General features: G+C 43.8%; 1 protein-coding gene across 1 annotated transcript in view; it reads right to left on the bottom strand.

Annotated features, from left to right (window-relative positions):
* DGKQ (diacylglycerol kinase theta) overlaps nucleotides 1-15377 on the bottom strand; it is an 84236-nt gene extending 68859 nt beyond the window's left edge. Inside the window, exon 1 of the mRNA XM_066616635.1 lies at nucleotides 15101-15377. Coding sequence (XP_066472732.1) covers nucleotides 15101-15377 — 277 coding nt within the window. The remainder of the gene's footprint in view (nucleotides 1-15100) is intronic.
* Nucleotides 15378-18113: the final 2736 nt, after the last annotated feature.

The following is an 18113-nucleotide window of genomic DNA, read 5'->3' as shown; positions in this document are numbered from 1 at the left end:
TGCAGTAGTCCCTGGCTTCTACAGGCGGCGGGGGGACAGTCTCTGTTGCTCCTGGAAGCCACTTCTGGGATACATCAGGCACTTTTAAATGTGTTCCTTACCTTAGCGCCACAAACCACACAGGCTACAGGGCAGTCTCTGGCACTCCCAGAAGCCATTTCTGGGTTGCACTGAGGCCCACGACCTGCTCTCTTGGCCCTGGCTTGCCCCAGAATGCATAGCAAAAGTGTCCGGGAAACACTTCCACAATTTGTTCTGAGGTGAACCAGGGATAAGGGGGGGGGGGTCACAGGCCTCAGCAGGGCCTGAAAATGCCTTCTGGGAGCACCAGAGATTGCCCTACAGCCTACATGATGTGCGGTGCAAAAGATACACTTTTTTAAAAACTTGTTTAAAACTTTTAAAAGTGCTTTTAATGCGAACCCCAGTATCTGCATGTCGGTTTATATGGCAGCTCTGGAAATAGATCCCCCATGGATACCAAGGGACTACTGTATAGTTAACTTCATAACTGTGTATATAACTTTATAAACTGTATATTTAACTGCATAGCTTTCAGGGGTGGGCAAACTTTCAACTTTATGGATCCTGAACCTTTAACAATTGTGCAGGAGAGGGACTTTCAGCAGGTGAAACTTGTCTTCTATGAGATGACAAGCTGCACCTGGTGAAATTTCCTCTTCTATACAATTGTTAAAGATCCAGGAGCCCTAAAGTTTAAAGTTTGCCCACCCCTGCTTTATATCATTGATTTTGGGGTTAAAATCTGTATATATCAAGCTATACTGTCCAAAACTAATTTTGCAAATATTACCCTTGCTCAGTTACTCCAGTTTAGGAGATGAGCAAAAGTGGATTTTTTATATTGTAAAAAAGTTCCTCCACGCCTTTATTTAAAAGAGAGAGAGAGAGAGAGAGAGAGAGAGAGAGAACAACAGTACTAAATACTACAATCTAGTATTCAAAGATGTATTATTGGAAGATTGCAACATCATAATTAGTAACAACTACCAAACTATCTTTAACTGATTGATAATAAACAAATCTGTAATAAACATGCAATTATCTTTGCTCATTTGTCATGCTCTTTCTACACTTACCCCAGAAACTCTTTCCATGAGCATGACATAATAAAGGCAAGAGGAAAGAGTGGGGGGCAAAGGATTGCCACAACAACATTTATCTTATAATAAAACAAGTGGGAACAGCCTGAATACAAGAGGGAAGGTGAGCAAGGGACCTCCTCCACTTTCCTTCCTTCCCTCCCTGTCTCTGTAGAACTTTCGACATGTGGGTTTAAAAAAAGTAAATGAGAGGAGAAATAAAAAGTGAAATATTTGGGTATGGTTTGGACACCAGCCCTGTAGTCTTCTACATTCATTTTTAAGGAGCTCATCATTTCTGAGATGGTGGAATTATTTTAAAGTAATTCCCGAACATTTTAGCATCTGGACCCACTTTTTAAAATGACACTCTGTCGGGACCCACTTAGCTTTACAAAACTTAAAAGTTTCACTTTACCAACAAAGTCTCCATTATCCTTTTTACTACGGTGGGGGGGAGGTGCCTTCTGGAACACTTGTTGAGCTCCAAATTTATCGGATTGGGACCAATCTGGTGGCATTGCATTTCACTCAGCCAACCCTTCAAAGTAAAGTGGGGTACACTTGCCTACTCATGAGTAAATGCACACATACTGCTCCATTTCGGTTTCCACAGGGCTCAATACATTTTCCCTGCAGCTATCAGCTTGTCAATTTCACAACCCACCAAAAATTGTTTCATGACCCACTGGTGGATCCTCACCCAAAGTTTGACAACCACTATCTTGGAATTTTGCAATGTTCAGATTGACATTGTTTCCCCAATTTTTTCCTCTCTCAATCATAGTGCTTCCTCCACCTTTAACATCTTTTTAAATTTGGTTATTTTCTCACTATCTAGATTCTTAACTGGGGATATTCATAACCCTTGGGGATATGGGAACCAAATGATGGAGGTAGGGGATTCAAACTCTGAACAATCTAAAACAAATTTTGTTAGATAACCCATCTTATAGGGTTTTTCTAAGGACAATATCAAGATAATAAAAATGAAGTGCTTTATATACTCAGAGCGCCATACAAAGTGTCAAGTTTGCTCTTACAGCAGATATTGCAAACTGCCTTGGGCCACCTTGATGAGAAAGGCTGGGTGGATAACCTATAACACTAAAAACAGTGTATACACAAAATGCAAATAGCAGCTCCATTATCGCTGGAGAAGCCCATGAAGCATGTGAAACAGAAACAATGTTCAGTATGGTAAGAAACAATGTACAGTATTTAGCTAGCCTTGTCAAACAGCATCAGGCCAAGGTGAACTGACATCAAGATGAGGCTCACAACACTGTAAAGGTGCTTTTAAGTTCTCTTTTGAACTTGTGCTTGAAGCATATCATTATATTACACGTTAGCTTGCTGATCCACCAAGATCACTCAGGGCCAATCACTCAGATCATCCAATCCAATCCAACTTCCCAGCACTGACACAGCCATAATGCAGCCCCAAGGTTAGAGAACAAATGTTCCCTTACTTTGATAAGAACTCTATGACTGTCCCACCCGCCACAGGATACAGTACACAACCTGTTGGCAGGACTGCATCAGAGCTGGGAAGTCGGACAGGGCTGGGCCCTCAACCTTCCTTCTTTTGAGGAATGAAGGGGTCCTATATCCAATTGCCTGAAACAGGAAGAGGTTGCTCCACCTGGCACTCAGAGGTGGAGTACGTCTTTTCCACCTACAGGATCAAGCAGCAGCAGGTGAGTAAGCGCGGAAAGAAAGCTGCCCATTTTTTGGTACAGTAGTTGCATTTACCTACTCCTACTAGAAAAGAAATGCTTTGCAACCAAGTGGATAAAACTGTGTTGCATATACCAGCGGCTGTAAGATATACCAGTACTCAGTTCACAGACATGCCACAGTCAACTATGCATTGTGAAAAGCTCACAAAACTGCAAGCCTCCTTTTGATCTGTGTCTTGGCCATCAGATGCTTGCAGAACCAAAATTTAGATACAGCACATGACGTTCTTCCCCCAACATGCCAAGTGTATATTAGTTTCCCCAAGAAGACAAAAGACAGTCAGATCTGCAATATATTCTCTAACAACACTGTACTGTACAAATATTCATATGAGAGAAGTTAGAAAATAAAGGCTTTTTAAAAAATCACTTTTAGTACTTTTGAGAGTATAGTTCTTTGCAAGCTGCACATGAAAATTATAGCTACCGTGCACTGTAGCAAAGAAAGTGAAATTTCAAGGCTGCTTAATGAAAGGGGGCAATCTGTTCTGGTTTCAAACAAACTCATTTAAAACTCATTTAAAACCAAAAATAACTATGGAAGAACAGTTTTGTATCCACTGAAAATAAAGGTCACAGCCCAAGCGTGTTATGAACTGGTGGTAAGAATCTCCTCCAAGCAGCCATATAGGGATACTTTGTAAATGGATAATTTGTGTGGACATTTAAAAGGCTACATTAACCAGATTTATCTAAGATACTGTGTAATCTACATACAGCATATTCATCTGGTAAATGGATCTACAGTCTGATCTTATGTAAGGTTTCTCTGAAGTCCGTCTGAATTTAATAGGATTTACTCCCAAATAGGCCTGACTAGCCCATTATATATCCAAGATCCAGAGATTAATACCCACTCAATATAAACTCTTCTGTCACAAATAGCAATGTGCCCTCCTACTCGGAATCTTGCCCTGAATAAGCTGAGTTTTAAAGACTGAAAAACATCAGACGCATTGCACAAAATAAGGTTCACGACTAATGTAAGTGGAGCACTGCTGTATTGGGGGGGAGGGAAACATAGTGAAAGATAACAAGTCCATGAGTTACCCCTGCTAACTGGGTAAGAGGCACTTTTTCAAGTGGTGCTCCTCTTTTTAGCAGGCGGAGAGTAACTGGTCCACCTCCCCCCAGCACTGTCTGTTCTAGTGGCTGTCTGCTGGTGTTCTTTTGCATCTTTTTAGATTGTGAGCCCTTTTGGGACAGAGAGCCATTTAGTTATTTGATTTTTCTTTGTAAACCGCTTTCTGAACTTTTAGTTGAAAAGCGGTATATAAATACTGTTAATAATAATAATAATAATAATAATAATAATATTAATAATAATAATAACAATAATAATAATAATAATAATAACAATAACAATAATAACAGCAACAACAATACACATACCAATATGGAGCAACAGAGAGGCTGCATCTGTGGGCTGGAATCTTCTGTTGGCTGGAGTAAGCTCCACTAGCGAGTTGATTGAATGAATGTAAGCAGAGGAATGGTACACACAGTAAAGATAACAGTTGCCCAAATCCAGATCAGCAGAAAAAAAGCCACAGAATCAATCCAAAGATTTTAATAAACTGAGACTGAAGTTAAAAGCAAACATTCTTGAACATTATATATAATTACTTGTTGAGAAGTGTTCAATAAGATGACAAACAGCTGATGGGAAACTTTCTACAAGCAAAATTGTTCAGGAAAACAGTTACTCTGTCTAACTAGAGAAAGCCAGTATTACTGGAGAGCAATGGCCCTACAGAGCACCAAGCAAGCATCTTTCCTAAATCTGCTAAAAATCAGGAACTGGACCTTCCACATGCAAAGCCAGTGCTCTTTCTGAGTTATGGTGCCTCACTAAACAAGTCTTTCTCAGGAGTACAGTATTCAGAAGCTGAACTGAGCCACTGGCGAGGAAAGCTTGGTATCACCTCTTTCCAGTCCTATGAACAAAAGGGCCCTCAGTGAATCCATTCCAGGCTCCTCGCAGATACCAATTTCCATTGATGGGCCTCACAAAACCTCCTGGACATGACCAGAAGGCACACCCAGGAGGTCCTGTGAGACACAGGCTCAGCATCTGCTTTATATCAAATCTGCAGGTGCCAACCTTTGGATATAGAGGACCAACTGTAGTTTGAAATAAAGCTTTTCTCCATCTCACTATTCATCTCAAGTGACCTTGTTGCAAGCCCTGTCATCTTTTGAGAGTTGGCCAGAAGTGCTCTACAACAGGGCCTTCTCCATTGTGGTGCTTCTGGAACTCTGTCCACATAGAGTTGAGAACTGCTCCCTCTCCATTGGCCTTCTGTAAATTTTTTTTTGTTTGCCTGTACTTTCAGTTAATATTTTCCTAGCTCTGGTTTTTTGTTGGTTGCTGTTTCTTATTTTGTTAGTGTGCACTTTGTTTATGCTTTTTCACTGTATTACTTAGCTATTGCAAACCATGTTAAGCTTCCATAAAGTGTGGGCGAAGATGCAGAGTAGAATGTTTTAAAATAAATATCATGAGGTATCAATCCCTGAGTGGTTGGGGGCTACATTTCACTCCAGCCAGGCTGAGCCAGAGAGCTATAAGCTGTGTGGACCTGATTTGGAGTTCTGCCATTTAATATTGCATATCCGCATCAGGGATCAAATGTATACACCTGTGGGCGGGACAGAAATGGGTTAAGAAGTCCAAGAATATAAATATGTAACTTCACAGAGGTTATTATTAAGGTTACTTTATGCCTAATAAAGGTTGACTTGACTTGACTATTAAGTCAAGTCAAGACTATTACCATCAAGTCTTTTTCCTCAAGACTCCTTCCATATGCAATAGCCCTCCCTCTCAGGTCATCTGAGAGGGGTTCCTACCATCAGCATCTGAGGCTCAGCTGCTGGCAACAAAGGGGAGAGCCTTCTCCATGGTAGCAACACAATTATTAGCAGCACAAGAACTCTCTCCCTGTTGAATTAAGATCTGAACCCTCCTTGCTGAATTTCCAGTGGGAACTTAAGTTCTTTTGTTTTGGATATCTGTGTTCTCAATAGTGATTTATGACTGGTTTCTGCTTTTATTGCTATGCTTTGTGTTTCAGATTGCATGTATTATTTATTGCATTCTGTTTTTCTTTGGTTGTTAGCCACCGTGGGTCTCTTTTGCAAGAGAGAAACGGGAGACAAAATTTTTTAAAGAAATACTTCCAATTTAGACATTGTAAAAGGTGAGGCTTGCATTTTCCCCTTCTGCTTTCAGATGATGAATTCTACTCCTCTTGCTATAGCAACCTTTCTCCCTTTCAAATCAAGGCTATAACTGCTTCTAAGAAGCTAATTTCCAGAACTGAATACATTGTTCTACATCTACAGATCTGGTGGGTATGAATGAGAAAGGTACATCTGGAGTTGCTTCTGGGACAGAACAAGCATCCTTCAAACAAAATTCACATTTTACTTTGTTCTCACTCACTAATATTATTATTAACAGTATTTATATACCGATTTTCAACTAAAGTTCACAAAGCGGTTTACAGAGAAAAAAATCAAATAAGTAATGGCTCCCTGACCCAAAAGGGCTCACAATCTAAAAAGATGCAAAAGAACACCAGCAGACAGCCACTAGAAAAGATGCTGCTGGGGTGAGGTGGGCTAGTTACTCTCCCCCTGCTAAGAAGAAGAGCACCCACTTTAAACATTTACAAGCACGACAAGAAAAGTTAAACTGCACATGTTCAGAGTTGATTTTTTAAATTTTCTTTGCACCTTTTTCCCGGGTAAGACATGTGTTCTATATCTACATGTGTGCAATTTTCCATGTTTGCACCACTAGCAGAAAGAAAGCACATAAGATGTTTCAGAAAATGTAAGCTCACCCACTCATCTACATTCCAAGGATAAGTGTCAAGGGCTTCCAGGCAAACACCTAAATGACAGTCTGCACCCCCCCCCCAAAACTGGCACTTTTGGTCTCCTTCCATCTTCCAGTTCCAAAGGGAAGCTAGAGGATTTGGCAGGAAAGCACTTCTTAGCATCATAACGACAGCATGGCGAGGAGGCTGAAGGTCCAATCCTATCCAGCTTTTCAGTGCAGCAATGCCAATAGGACATGCACTGCTTCCTGTGGTGGTGGGACAGTCATGAAAGCCTCCCCAAGGCAAGAGAATGTTTGTTCCCTTACCTCTGGGCTGCATTGCAGCTCCATTGGCCCTGCGATGTTGGACAGAATTGGGCCACGACAGAGACAAAGCAGAGGGGAAAGGAGAAATGCTGGCCAGCACAGCAGCTGGTGGGCAATCGATGGCTAAATAATTGTTTCCAATATTAGATCTGCTTTCTCCTTCCATTCTCATCAGCAGCTGAGAACATCTCAAGATGGGAACATAAACAGTCAAAGAGGCAGAACCAAACTATCATTCTTATATTGATTCTATCTAGTTCACTTTAAAAAAATTCAAAGCTAAAATTCAACAAAAAATGACTAGAATATATGTCTTTAATTTATAACAGGGATGCAGACATTTAGAAAATCTTTCCAACACTGACTTCTCAGTTGAGGTGTGACTACTCAACAAAAGAAAGAAAGTTATATGTATAACCGTTCTTAGAAAAATGAAAGTGAACACAGCTATTTTGAATCTAATATTCATACTACTAACACTGAGTGCATGTTTCAGAAAAATTAGTTAGCCAGACTAGAAAGTTATCATGTCTCGTTATCCACTGGGATTCTGTTCCAGAACCCCTAGTGCAGCGGTGTCCAAACTTTTTGGCAGGAGGGTCACATCATCTCTCAGACACTATGTCAGGGAGCCGGGGGGAAAAAGAACAAACATTTCAAATTTGAATAAATTTACTTTAATGAATATATTAGAGATGAAACTTATCTGAATGAATGAAGGTCTTGCAATAGCTCAAGGCCTATAAACGGTCCACAAAGCAAGGCCAGCCTTTCCTTCAATGCTGCAGCAGCATCACAGACATGAAACTGCAAGCAGTGGAGGAAGCCCTTGTCCCACAGCTCACATGAGAGGTAGAACAAATGTCCACATGCTGTGAGCAGTTGCGTCGGGCCAGCGCTGGCTCCAGCAAGTCTCCAGTGTGAGCTCCAGCATGTAGGAACTGAGACTGACTGAGGAAAATGCAGATTTACACTCCAGTCTTACTCCAGGGCACACACTTTTTGAGTGAAAGGATGGACGAAGTCACCACCACCATTATATAAATTTTTGGTTTTTTTTTTTTGCCAAGCACATATATAGTAGTTGAAAGCTATGCCACATTGACCGCAAAATCACAAGCAAAATTCAAAACATTGCTTTCCTGATAACATACTTGTACATTGTACAAGACATAGACGTGACACAGTCTCTCAATGCACAAGGCTCAGAGGAACACAGGAGCAAGGTCTGATATGGATTTTAAAAAGAGAGATGAGAAATGCTGTGGCAGGGTCTAATGACCATAGAAGCACAGGTAACCAAAACAAGGCTAGGAGGACATTTTAAAAGAAAACTCCTGAAAAAGTAATTTTACTCTTCAACTTAAGATACACAAGATCTAGGTACAGAGCATGGCAGAAGGCAAAGCCATGGAAATGAAAAGATGTTGTCAAAATGGCAGATTGTGCCAAATAGAGAGAATGAGGATGGGTACATGAGAGAGAGAAGGCAACAGACAAGGCACGAAGAGAGCTTTAGAAGAGCAGAAGCTTGAATCTGATCAACTGAATGACAGGGACAGAAGGATGTCTCAACATATGCTTAGGAGTTTGAGAGACCACTGGAGGCCCATATGTTCCTTCCTCAAGTTCTCCCCTCTGCCCACCACAATTTATTTTATCTTAACCATGGTGTGCCCTCATGCCTGCAACAGTCATAGCCAGAGTTCCCCTCTTAACCAGCACTTGAAAGTTTTCCAAAGGAGTCTGCAGACCCTGATTACAAGGGAATCTAATTAGTACAGATGTAGACCTTAAATAGTATTGGCAACCTTCAGTCTCGAAAGACTATGGTATCACGCTCTGAATGGTGGTTCTGGAACAGCGTCTAGTGTGGCTGAAAAGGCCAATCCGGGAGTGACAATCCCTTCCACACCGGGAGCAAGTGCAGTCTGTCCCTGGTCTGTCTCCCTGACTATGGGCCTTCCTTCTTTGCCTCTTAGCCTCAGACTGTTGGCAAAGTGTCTCTTCAAACTGGGAAAGGCCATGCTGCACAGCCTGCCTCCAAGCGGGCCGCTCAGAGGCCAGGGTTTCCCACTTGTTGAGGTCCATCCCTAAGGCCTTCAGATCCCTCTTGCAGATGTCCTTGTATCGCAGCTGTGGTCTACCTGTAGGGCACTTTCCTTGCACGAGTTCTCCATAGAGATCCTTTGGGATCCGGCCATCATCCATTCTCATGACATGACCGAGCCAACGCAGGCGTCTCTGTTTCAGCAGTGAATACTACACCATAATTAAAGCAAACCATGGGGTGAACAATGGGGAGCAGGGGTTGAACTTGCACAGGAAAGAGGTCGATGCATGTAAGACTGAAGCATGATCCAAATCTCCTAGGCAAAGACAGGAGATTGGGAAATATTACATCTAACCAGGCATAATAAGGAGACACTGCAGACTAAAGAAAAGGGGTGATGTGAACCTGGTGATGGCAGAGAATAACGTGTTTAACCAAAGGAGGTGAAGCTCTTTGTATTCTTATATGTCCAAGAACTTCAGCAGCAACTATTTCTGACTCACAAGTGTTCCAAGTCCTATAAAAGGACTAAAATTAATATTTAAACCATTAGACCAGTGACTTTCAACCTTTTTCATCTTACGGCAACGGGCAAGGCACACCATCCATTTTTTGTCAATTAACAAGGCACACTGCGCTGCCAATAGGGGCTCATATCCCCCAATGGCCCTACTTTTACCCTCTCCCAAATTCCTGCGACACACCTGAGGACCATTCACAGCACACCAATGCACCATGGCACATTGGTTGAAAATGGCTGCATTAAACTAACTTACATTTGACATTCCTATGTATGAACAACTGTTTCTGAATTTTTTAGTGTACTCTAAAAGAAAATGTTTGCTTCAAACTTTATTTTAATTTGCCTTGAGTCAACCATTTTACAGAGCTAAATAAAAGAACTCAAACTTGAAGCTAGATCTCTCAAACATACAGTCCAATCAGTATTTAACTGCAAAAGGCTCACCTCAAATATTGTACTGCCATTGTAAAAAATACACAGAGCATAACCACACAGAACTAAAATTCTAAGTTGGTTTCACCCCCAAGCCAAGGGATTGTTCAAAGTACCCTATATATCAAGGAGCAGTGGCAGGAAAACAGTAGCAAAGTCACAGAGAGAGGGATGAGAGGTTGGTTAAAATAAAACAAAATGTGAAAGAGGGGAGATACTTAACAGGGCTTACCAACTGTGACATACTACAGCAGGGGTGCTCACACTTTTTTGGCCCGAGAGCTACTTTGAAACCCAGCAAGGCCCGGAGATCTACCAGAGTTTTTTTTACAATGTTTGCGCCATCATAACATATAACATTTATGTGTACAATGTATGTTGGTGTACCTTGAGCCCCACTGAGTATAACAGGACTTACTCCTGAGTAGACATGCCTAGGATTAGGCTGTGAGGCTGCAATCCTAGCCACACTTACCTGGGAGTAAGCCCCATTGAGTACAATGGGCCTTACTCCCGGCGTTTCCTCCCAGAGGCACCTGAAGGGGGGGGGGTCGGCACTCCGCGATCTACTCATTTTGCCTCGCAATCTACAAGGAGATCGCGATCCACCTATTGAGCACCCCTGTACTACAGTATAAGGAACTGATCGTTATAAAGAAGAGCTCTTTGCATAGGGCAATATTTCAAAGGGTTACCAGCTAAAGAACAGAGTAGAAAATCAGGAGAAAAGTACAAATTGAGACCTAACCAATCATTTTCAAAATGTGTAAATTACAGCTTTGCTTAAATGCAAGCAATAATGTAACTCCTTTTCCTGATTAAATTGTTGATAAAAATGCTATCTCATAAGTCTGCGGTTTTCAAACTCTCCGGGAGTTTGAAACCCGCAGTAAGTCTTTGCAGGGGCAGGGGGGAGGCAGCAATGCGATCCCCAGGATTGCGTCATTCAGGGGGCTGCAGGGACTGGGGTGCACTCACCAGTCCCTGCAGCAGCCATCCCTGTGTGCGGGGTGTCTTGCACAAGCGCCTGCAGGGTGCCCCAGGTTAGGGAAAGGGAGAGTGGAGCCATCTGCTCTGCCTCCGCAAAAGGGCTCCCCGCACACAGGGACAGCTGCTGTAGGGACTGGCGAGTTCACCCCAGTCCCTGCAGCCCCAACAGAAGGGAAAGCAGAGCGATTGCGCTCCGCTTCCGGTTTTGCAGAGCGGGGCGCAATCGCTCCGCTTTCACTTTTCCTGACCTGGGGAGCCCTGCCAAAGGTTGCACAGGGCTCCCCACACCCCCGGGAGGCTGCAGGAGGCTTGGGCAAGTGCACCCAAGCCCCTGGAGCCCCCCTGAGCAGCGTGATCCTGCAGATCACGCAGCTGCCTTCCCCCTGTCTCCTGGCTGCCCCCGCCCCTTAAGGGGGCAGAGGCCAGGACCCACAGGCTGGGGCGTCACGGCACCCCAGTTTGAATACCACTGCCATAAGTAATGCAGGAATGACTTAATATTCCTCCATTATTTATGATACAGCATTTTTATCAAACAATTTAATCTCCTGCTTTTTCAGGGTTTAAATGAGTTCACATGAAACTGAGAGAATGAGTGCAAGAAACTTAAACAGAAGCAACAGGCACTCTTGTGGGTCGTTGCTTAAACTTTTTCAGAAGTGAGAGGATCAAATTAACTCCTCCTCTTTGGGCACGCCCATACATACTGTGTTATTTCTCAACTACATCCATTAGTCATTGCCCCTGGTTCTATACCTGGCTCACGCCCTCTGGAGTTTTGACGTAGCATGGATATGAGCAATGCTTAATCATTGTGCCAGTACTTCACATCTTTAAACAGTCTATGTTGTCCTTCTGTACATAGCCTTCCTGCTCAAAGTCATCTTAAAATGCCGGCATCTTAGCAAGTTGCAACAGATCAATGTGAAGTGCTAAGATGCTCAGACATTTGTATGTATGAACAAAGAACAAACAAGGAGAGCTGCTTCCTCCAAGGACAACATAAATTAGTAAGAAAGGAAACAGCACTATGGACATAGTACTACTGCACAGCAACACACTTTAGAAATAGGTTCAGTGTGCCCATAACAGAATTATTCATTTGCCACCAGGATTCTAACGGAGAGGGTGAGAGAAGCAGACCTTGAAGTCGATCCCTCCCCTGGTTCTACCATGTTCCCCATACTGCAGGGAACTGGTATAGGATAATACTGTACCAATTAAACTGGGGAAGTCCCACTCCCAATACACACCTGGTGGCAAACAGGTGCACAGCTGGTGAATGAGTCTAATGTATGCACAAACAGCTGGATAAAAGAAGCATGACTTGAAGTTTCTACCAATAAGGATGCAGAAACCATGTTTCTGAAAAAAAGTATGTTTCAGAGAGGATTAAATTAGTGCCACAATGAAAACAGTCCAGTTTCCACATACAGGAGAAGAAGGTTCTTTATTCAAATTAATCCTCAAATGACTCATTGTTTATTTCAACTATAAAATCTGGTTTTCTGGTAGAAGTTAAAGGCAAGCAAAAGAAGCATCACAAGAGTGGTAAGTAGAGTCACCCCAACTCGTTTTTAAACCTTAGAACCTTCACACAGTTACAGCTCACACAGTTAATGTTTTCTTCCTAAGAACTGACAGTGCCTTAGTGTTATTCTCGTTCAACTAGCCACCTCCACAACTCTTAAGGTACAAAGGATCCAGGTCTCTTACACCACTTGGCTAAAATTTTGAAGTCTTCTTGGCATGAACATGAAGAAGAATTTTTCAGACACACCTGTAGATCACCACAATTCAGAGAGAAGAGCATGCCCTCTACTTGAGGATAATGGGTTTTCCCAGAAGTGCCCCCAAAAGACGACATTCATACCCCTTGCACTGACAGGTTGCCTCTCTTGCTTCTCCTTCAGGGAAAGAGACACAGTGATATCTTTGCATCAGTGACCTAACAACATCTGAGAGTGAAGGAAAAGGCCTCCTATGTATCATTTTTAACAGGGAAGTCATTGCTCAAGGAAATAGACATGAGATAACATCACTGTAAAAAACACTGTAGTAGAGGTGAATGATGATGTCTTATATGAATCACAACCTATTAATATGGGAGTTCTAAGAAAAAATTTGTTCACTTTGCCTGGTTTGGGCACCTGCCAGTCCAGAGAGCCACAAAAACATACAACTACACCAAATGAACACAAGAGCTTTGGAACAAATACACACACCGCCTCTGCAAGCATTTCCCTCTACTGGTAGCATCCCAAGGGCAGCTGCTCAGAGGGGACAAAGCCATCAAGAGACAACTGTAAAGAGTTTGCCAGCTTACAACCTGCCTATCCACACCTATCTATGGGTGGCCATCTTGAATCATCAAGTCTAACAAAATCTGTTTCCTTGGAAAGACTTGTTACTTGCCCTGGGCTGATGGAGTTAGAAGACTTAATTTTTAAAAGCTGTGCTCCTGCCAGCAATTAGAAAGAAAGGAGATAAACCCTTCTTCAGCTTGGCAGCCTACTAATTCTCAAAATTGATGTGGGTGGCACATTAATACACACACAGGTCCCAATAGACTAGTCATTTCCAGGTGCTGATTTAGACCCCATTTCTGCCCTGCACACAGGTGTATGCATTTGGTTCCTGTTGCATATATGCAAAGTTGGGCAGAAATGGCTTAAGAGCTCACATGGTAAGGTAGCTGTTTCTCTGGCATGACTTTATAACTTTATCAGCTGCCTAACCTAACGGATACCCCCCCCAATATATTTCAGATCAAGGCTTTCCCTGCCAGCTGAAGCAATGAGAAAAGCTTCACCTCCAAGTTTCTACTTGACAGGCAGCTCATCAGAAAAGCCAAATACAGTACTGACACTCTCACAAGAAAAAGCCCTCTACATCTGTTACTGGAAGGCGGGAAGTTCTTCCCAGCACAGAAATGAAGGGAGGGAAGAACTTCATCTGACAAACATCAGCCTTTTAGACAGGTAACTGTTAACACACTTGAGCCTTGTCAGTAGGGAAAAAACTCCTGTATCAGCACTGGCACTGGCAACCCTACAAAGATATACCCCTGGTATCTGCATCTATTACAACATGGGAAGTTTTCATAGCATCCTAATGAACTGATAGGGAAAGCCTTACAACCGTTAAGACATAGGAGCCCCATTTTGGAAATCCTATCCCTTGCATTTGCTATGGCAACCAGGAAAGTTTTTTCCCAGTACTGAGGCAGCAATAGGAAATGCTTGCCCTGCTGAATTTCTGCCTAACACAAAGTAGCCACCCATCCAACCATCACCATGAAGAAAATGCAGGCAATCCAAACACAAAGGAAACCTGTTACATCTAATCCATAAGGCAATGGTTCTCAAACTGGAACCCAAACAGTGAGCTGTGGCTCACTGGGGAGCCAAAGAAACCAGCCAAGGGAGCATCAGAATCCTTTCAAAAAATCCACCACCCTATACAATCTTTAGCAGCGATTTTCAACCTTTTCCATTTTACGGCCCACTGACAACATACTAAAACGGTCACGGCACACCATCAGTTTTTTGACAATTGACAAGGCACACCGTGCTGCTGGTGGGGGGCTCCCACCCCCCAACAGCCCTCCTAATAAATGACCCTCCCCCAAATTCCCACAGTACACCTGTGGGCCATTTGCAGCACACCACTGTGCCACAGTGGTTGAAAATGGCTAATGTACAGGATAGCAGCCCTGATGGGGAGCCGCAGCCCGTGGCCCTGTAGGGCAAGGGAGCCACCAGCCCCAAAAGTTTGGGAACCTTGTGTGTGTCCCCAACAGGCCAAGCGAGCCACCAGTAGAAAAACTTTGGGAACCACTGCCATAGGGAATTGCGTGCGAGTCCCCAGTAGAGTAGAGTGAAGTGATGGAGAAATCTTTACCTGTTGGATTTCTGTCTGCCAGTAGGCAACTGAGACACAAGAGCCTTGCAGGGTACAAGGGCGGGGAGGCGACCACTCCTCTAAACTACATGAGGAGGAACAAAATGCCCCTCCTCCTCCTCCTGCCTGCCCCACTAGGGGCTGCAAGAAGAGTGGGGCCGCCTCCCCCTCCTCACCCCCACCCCGGGGCGCTCTCACCTTCGCACAGGTATCCCGCCAGCCCCCAGATGAAGTCGGTGCAGTAGTGGCAGAAGGTGGGCTTGGTGAGGGTCACCCTCTTGAAGCCGTGCCCGGGGGCGCTCCCGCGAGTGGCCGCCGCCGCCTGCTGCGGGGAGGGCGACGCGGGCGGCGTTCGCTGCGACGGGGACGGCTGGGTGGGCAGCGAGTGGCTCTTGCCGCCTCTCCCCAACAGGGGGCTGGCAAGCGGGCTGGAGCTGCGGCTGCCGCCCAGCAGGGAACGGGCTCCGTCTGCCATGCCGCCGCGGGCTCAGGCTGCAAGCGCCACTCGGCAGCCAGCCGCCCTCCGCCTCCCTCTCCCTGCAGCCGCTTTTGCAAGACTTCCGCCGCGCTGCCAGAGGCGGCTGCGGGGGCTGGAGGGAGGAGGAGGCGGAGGAGGACGGAGGAACGCAGAGGGCGGCGCTTCGTGGCAGCCACCGCAGCCTGCACCAGCCTCCCTCCTCCTGCCGGCTGTCTCGAGACCGCCTCCTGCTCTTGCGCGCCCTGGCTCTTGCGCGGGGAAAGGGGCTGCAAGGGCGGGCCGCACGGCGGCAGGCTCCAGAGCAAGCCTCCCAGCTGAGAGCCCAAGCCAGGTCTACTCAGAAGTAAGTCCCATTGGAGTCAATGGGGCTTACTCCCAGGAAAGTGGGGGTAGGATTGGGCTGTGAGTTTCGTGGGGCTTACGCCCTCCCCACACACAGGCGCAGGTGGTGCCTGAGTGGGGCTCCAATCCTACCCCCACTCACCTGGGAGTAAGCCCCGTTGACTATAATGGGACTGACCTCTGAGTAGACATGCCTAGGATTGGGCTGTAAGGCTGCAATCCTAGCCACACATGCTTGGGAGTGAGCCCAGTTAAGTACAATGCGACTTACTCTTGAGGAGACATGAATAGGATTGGGCTCTCAGCCTCCTGCCCTGCTGTCAGAAAAACCTACTGGGGCTACAATCCTATCCACACTTACCTGGGAGTAAGCCCCATTGACCAGAATGGGAATAACTTCTAAGTAGACATACATAGGACTGGGCTCTTAGGCTCCAGTCCTAGCCACACTTACCTGGGAGTAAGCTGTATTGACTATAATGGGACTGTAAAGCTGCAAGCCTATCCAGTGGTTCCCAAACTGTGGTCCACCAGTGGGTCAAGACCCAATTTTTAGTGGGTCATGAAACTGACAGTTGGATTATGACTAGACTAAGCATTTAGATTAAACCACTGTTTCTCAAACTGTGGGTCGGGACCCACCAGATGGGTCGCAAGCCATTTTCAGGTGGGTCTCCATTCATTCATTTCATTATTTTACTTTTAATATATTAGACTTGATGCTCCCATGGTATGTGACTGGATTGGGGAAATGTTACAGACCTGTACTTTTAACAAGCTACTATGTATATTCTTTGAACAATGATAGTCAATGGGACCACACTTACAGGAAGTGTGGGTAGGATTACAGCCTAGAATTGTTAAAAATTTTGCTGCTTGATGGTCACTTCCAATCATGACATCACTTCTGGTGGGTCCTGATAGATTCTCATTCTAAAAAGTAGGTCCCGGTGCTAAATGTGTGAAGAATCACTGAATTAGACTATGTGCATCAAGGCTTAAACTGCTACATCAATCTGCTACTGGCTATGGTCAAATAACCTTTATAGCCACAGAAGCTTGAGTGATTGGTAAACCTTTTTTTTTAAGGTGTGTCCTGATGCTAAAAAGTTTGGGAACCACTGCTATACACACTTATCTGGGCATAAACCTTAATCAAGACAAAGGGATTTCTCAGCAGGTAGACATAGTGCTGTAACAGAGCATCTTTCCTTAGAAGTAAATCCCATTGAGTTCAGTAGGATTTATTCCTATGTAACTGTGTATGAATGCATCCTTAATGTAGTTCTCTATTTTATAGAAACATTTTAAGGAAAGGGAGAGTTTTTTTTAAATTTAGACAATGATCTGGGGATATTTTGCACATGTTCAGATGCACAGGCCCCTGATGTCCATTTTCTTAAGAAATCTGTTTCTCTTCATAATGGAAAACCAGCACACACATGCTCAGAAATATGGTTTAGGGTTACAATTTGAGAAATTCTGCCTGATGGGTCAGCTGGCAATTTTGGAGGGGAAAAAATAGATCCTTCTTGAAACTATAAAATTTAGGCCTGTGCAAGTGTGACTAGGAGTGTATAAGAACTTTGAACTATTTCACTACATTTTTTTTAAATTACAGGTACATCATTATAACTCCCCCAAATGTAGAACTAGAAAAATCTTGTGTTCCTATTTAAAAAAACAAACAAACTCAAAGTTATAGATTTTGGGCTTTTTTGTGTGTTTTTTTAATTTAAGGAAAGCTTAAGAATAATGTAGCAGCAGAAATGATCTGGCATGGGTAGGACACCACAATGTATTCTTAAATGGTCATTTAGTAACTCTCTGCAAAAAATGACACTATGTGCCAATTTTTTTCTGTAATTGATTGATTGAAACAGACTTGAGATCACAAGAGAATATTTACTGGCTGATGAAGGAGGGGGCAGGAGATCTACTCAGACCTTATTTGGTGTCTTTCATGTCTGATAAAATCATCCAAGTCCCAGTGGAGTGCCTCTTCAGTGAATCAAAAATTGGACTCAAAGCTTCACAATCCTTCTTACACTGACTGTGTTTGTACTGTAGTCATTCTATCCCCTCTTGAAGTTGAGTCAGAAAAAGTTAAAAGTCAACTACAAGGTACTTCACTAACATTTTTCAGAATACAGTGTTGCATGAGTGGACACAGAATAAACCCATGCCATTAATAAAACAAAACCAAAAAAAACTTTGCATGAAGTTGTTCCTCTAAGCAGGGCTGTGTATACGCATGGTGTGGTTTGTTGTAGAATGCAAAATGTTCCAGAGGAATTAAATTCAACTTCTGAGAAAAAAAAAGTTTCATGCCTTTATGGTTGAGAACAATATGCCTGAAAATAAGAGAGCAGTGCCTGCTGACATCTTGCT

Source organism: Tiliqua scincoides, chromosome 2, assembly GCF_035046505.1.
Source record: "Tiliqua scincoides isolate rTilSci1 chromosome 2, rTilSci1.hap2, whole genome shotgun sequence".
NCBI classification, from domain to species: Eukaryota; Metazoa; Chordata; class Lepidosauria; order Squamata; family Scincidae; genus Tiliqua; species Tiliqua scincoides.
This window is presented reverse-complemented; position numbering and strand designations above follow the sequence as displayed.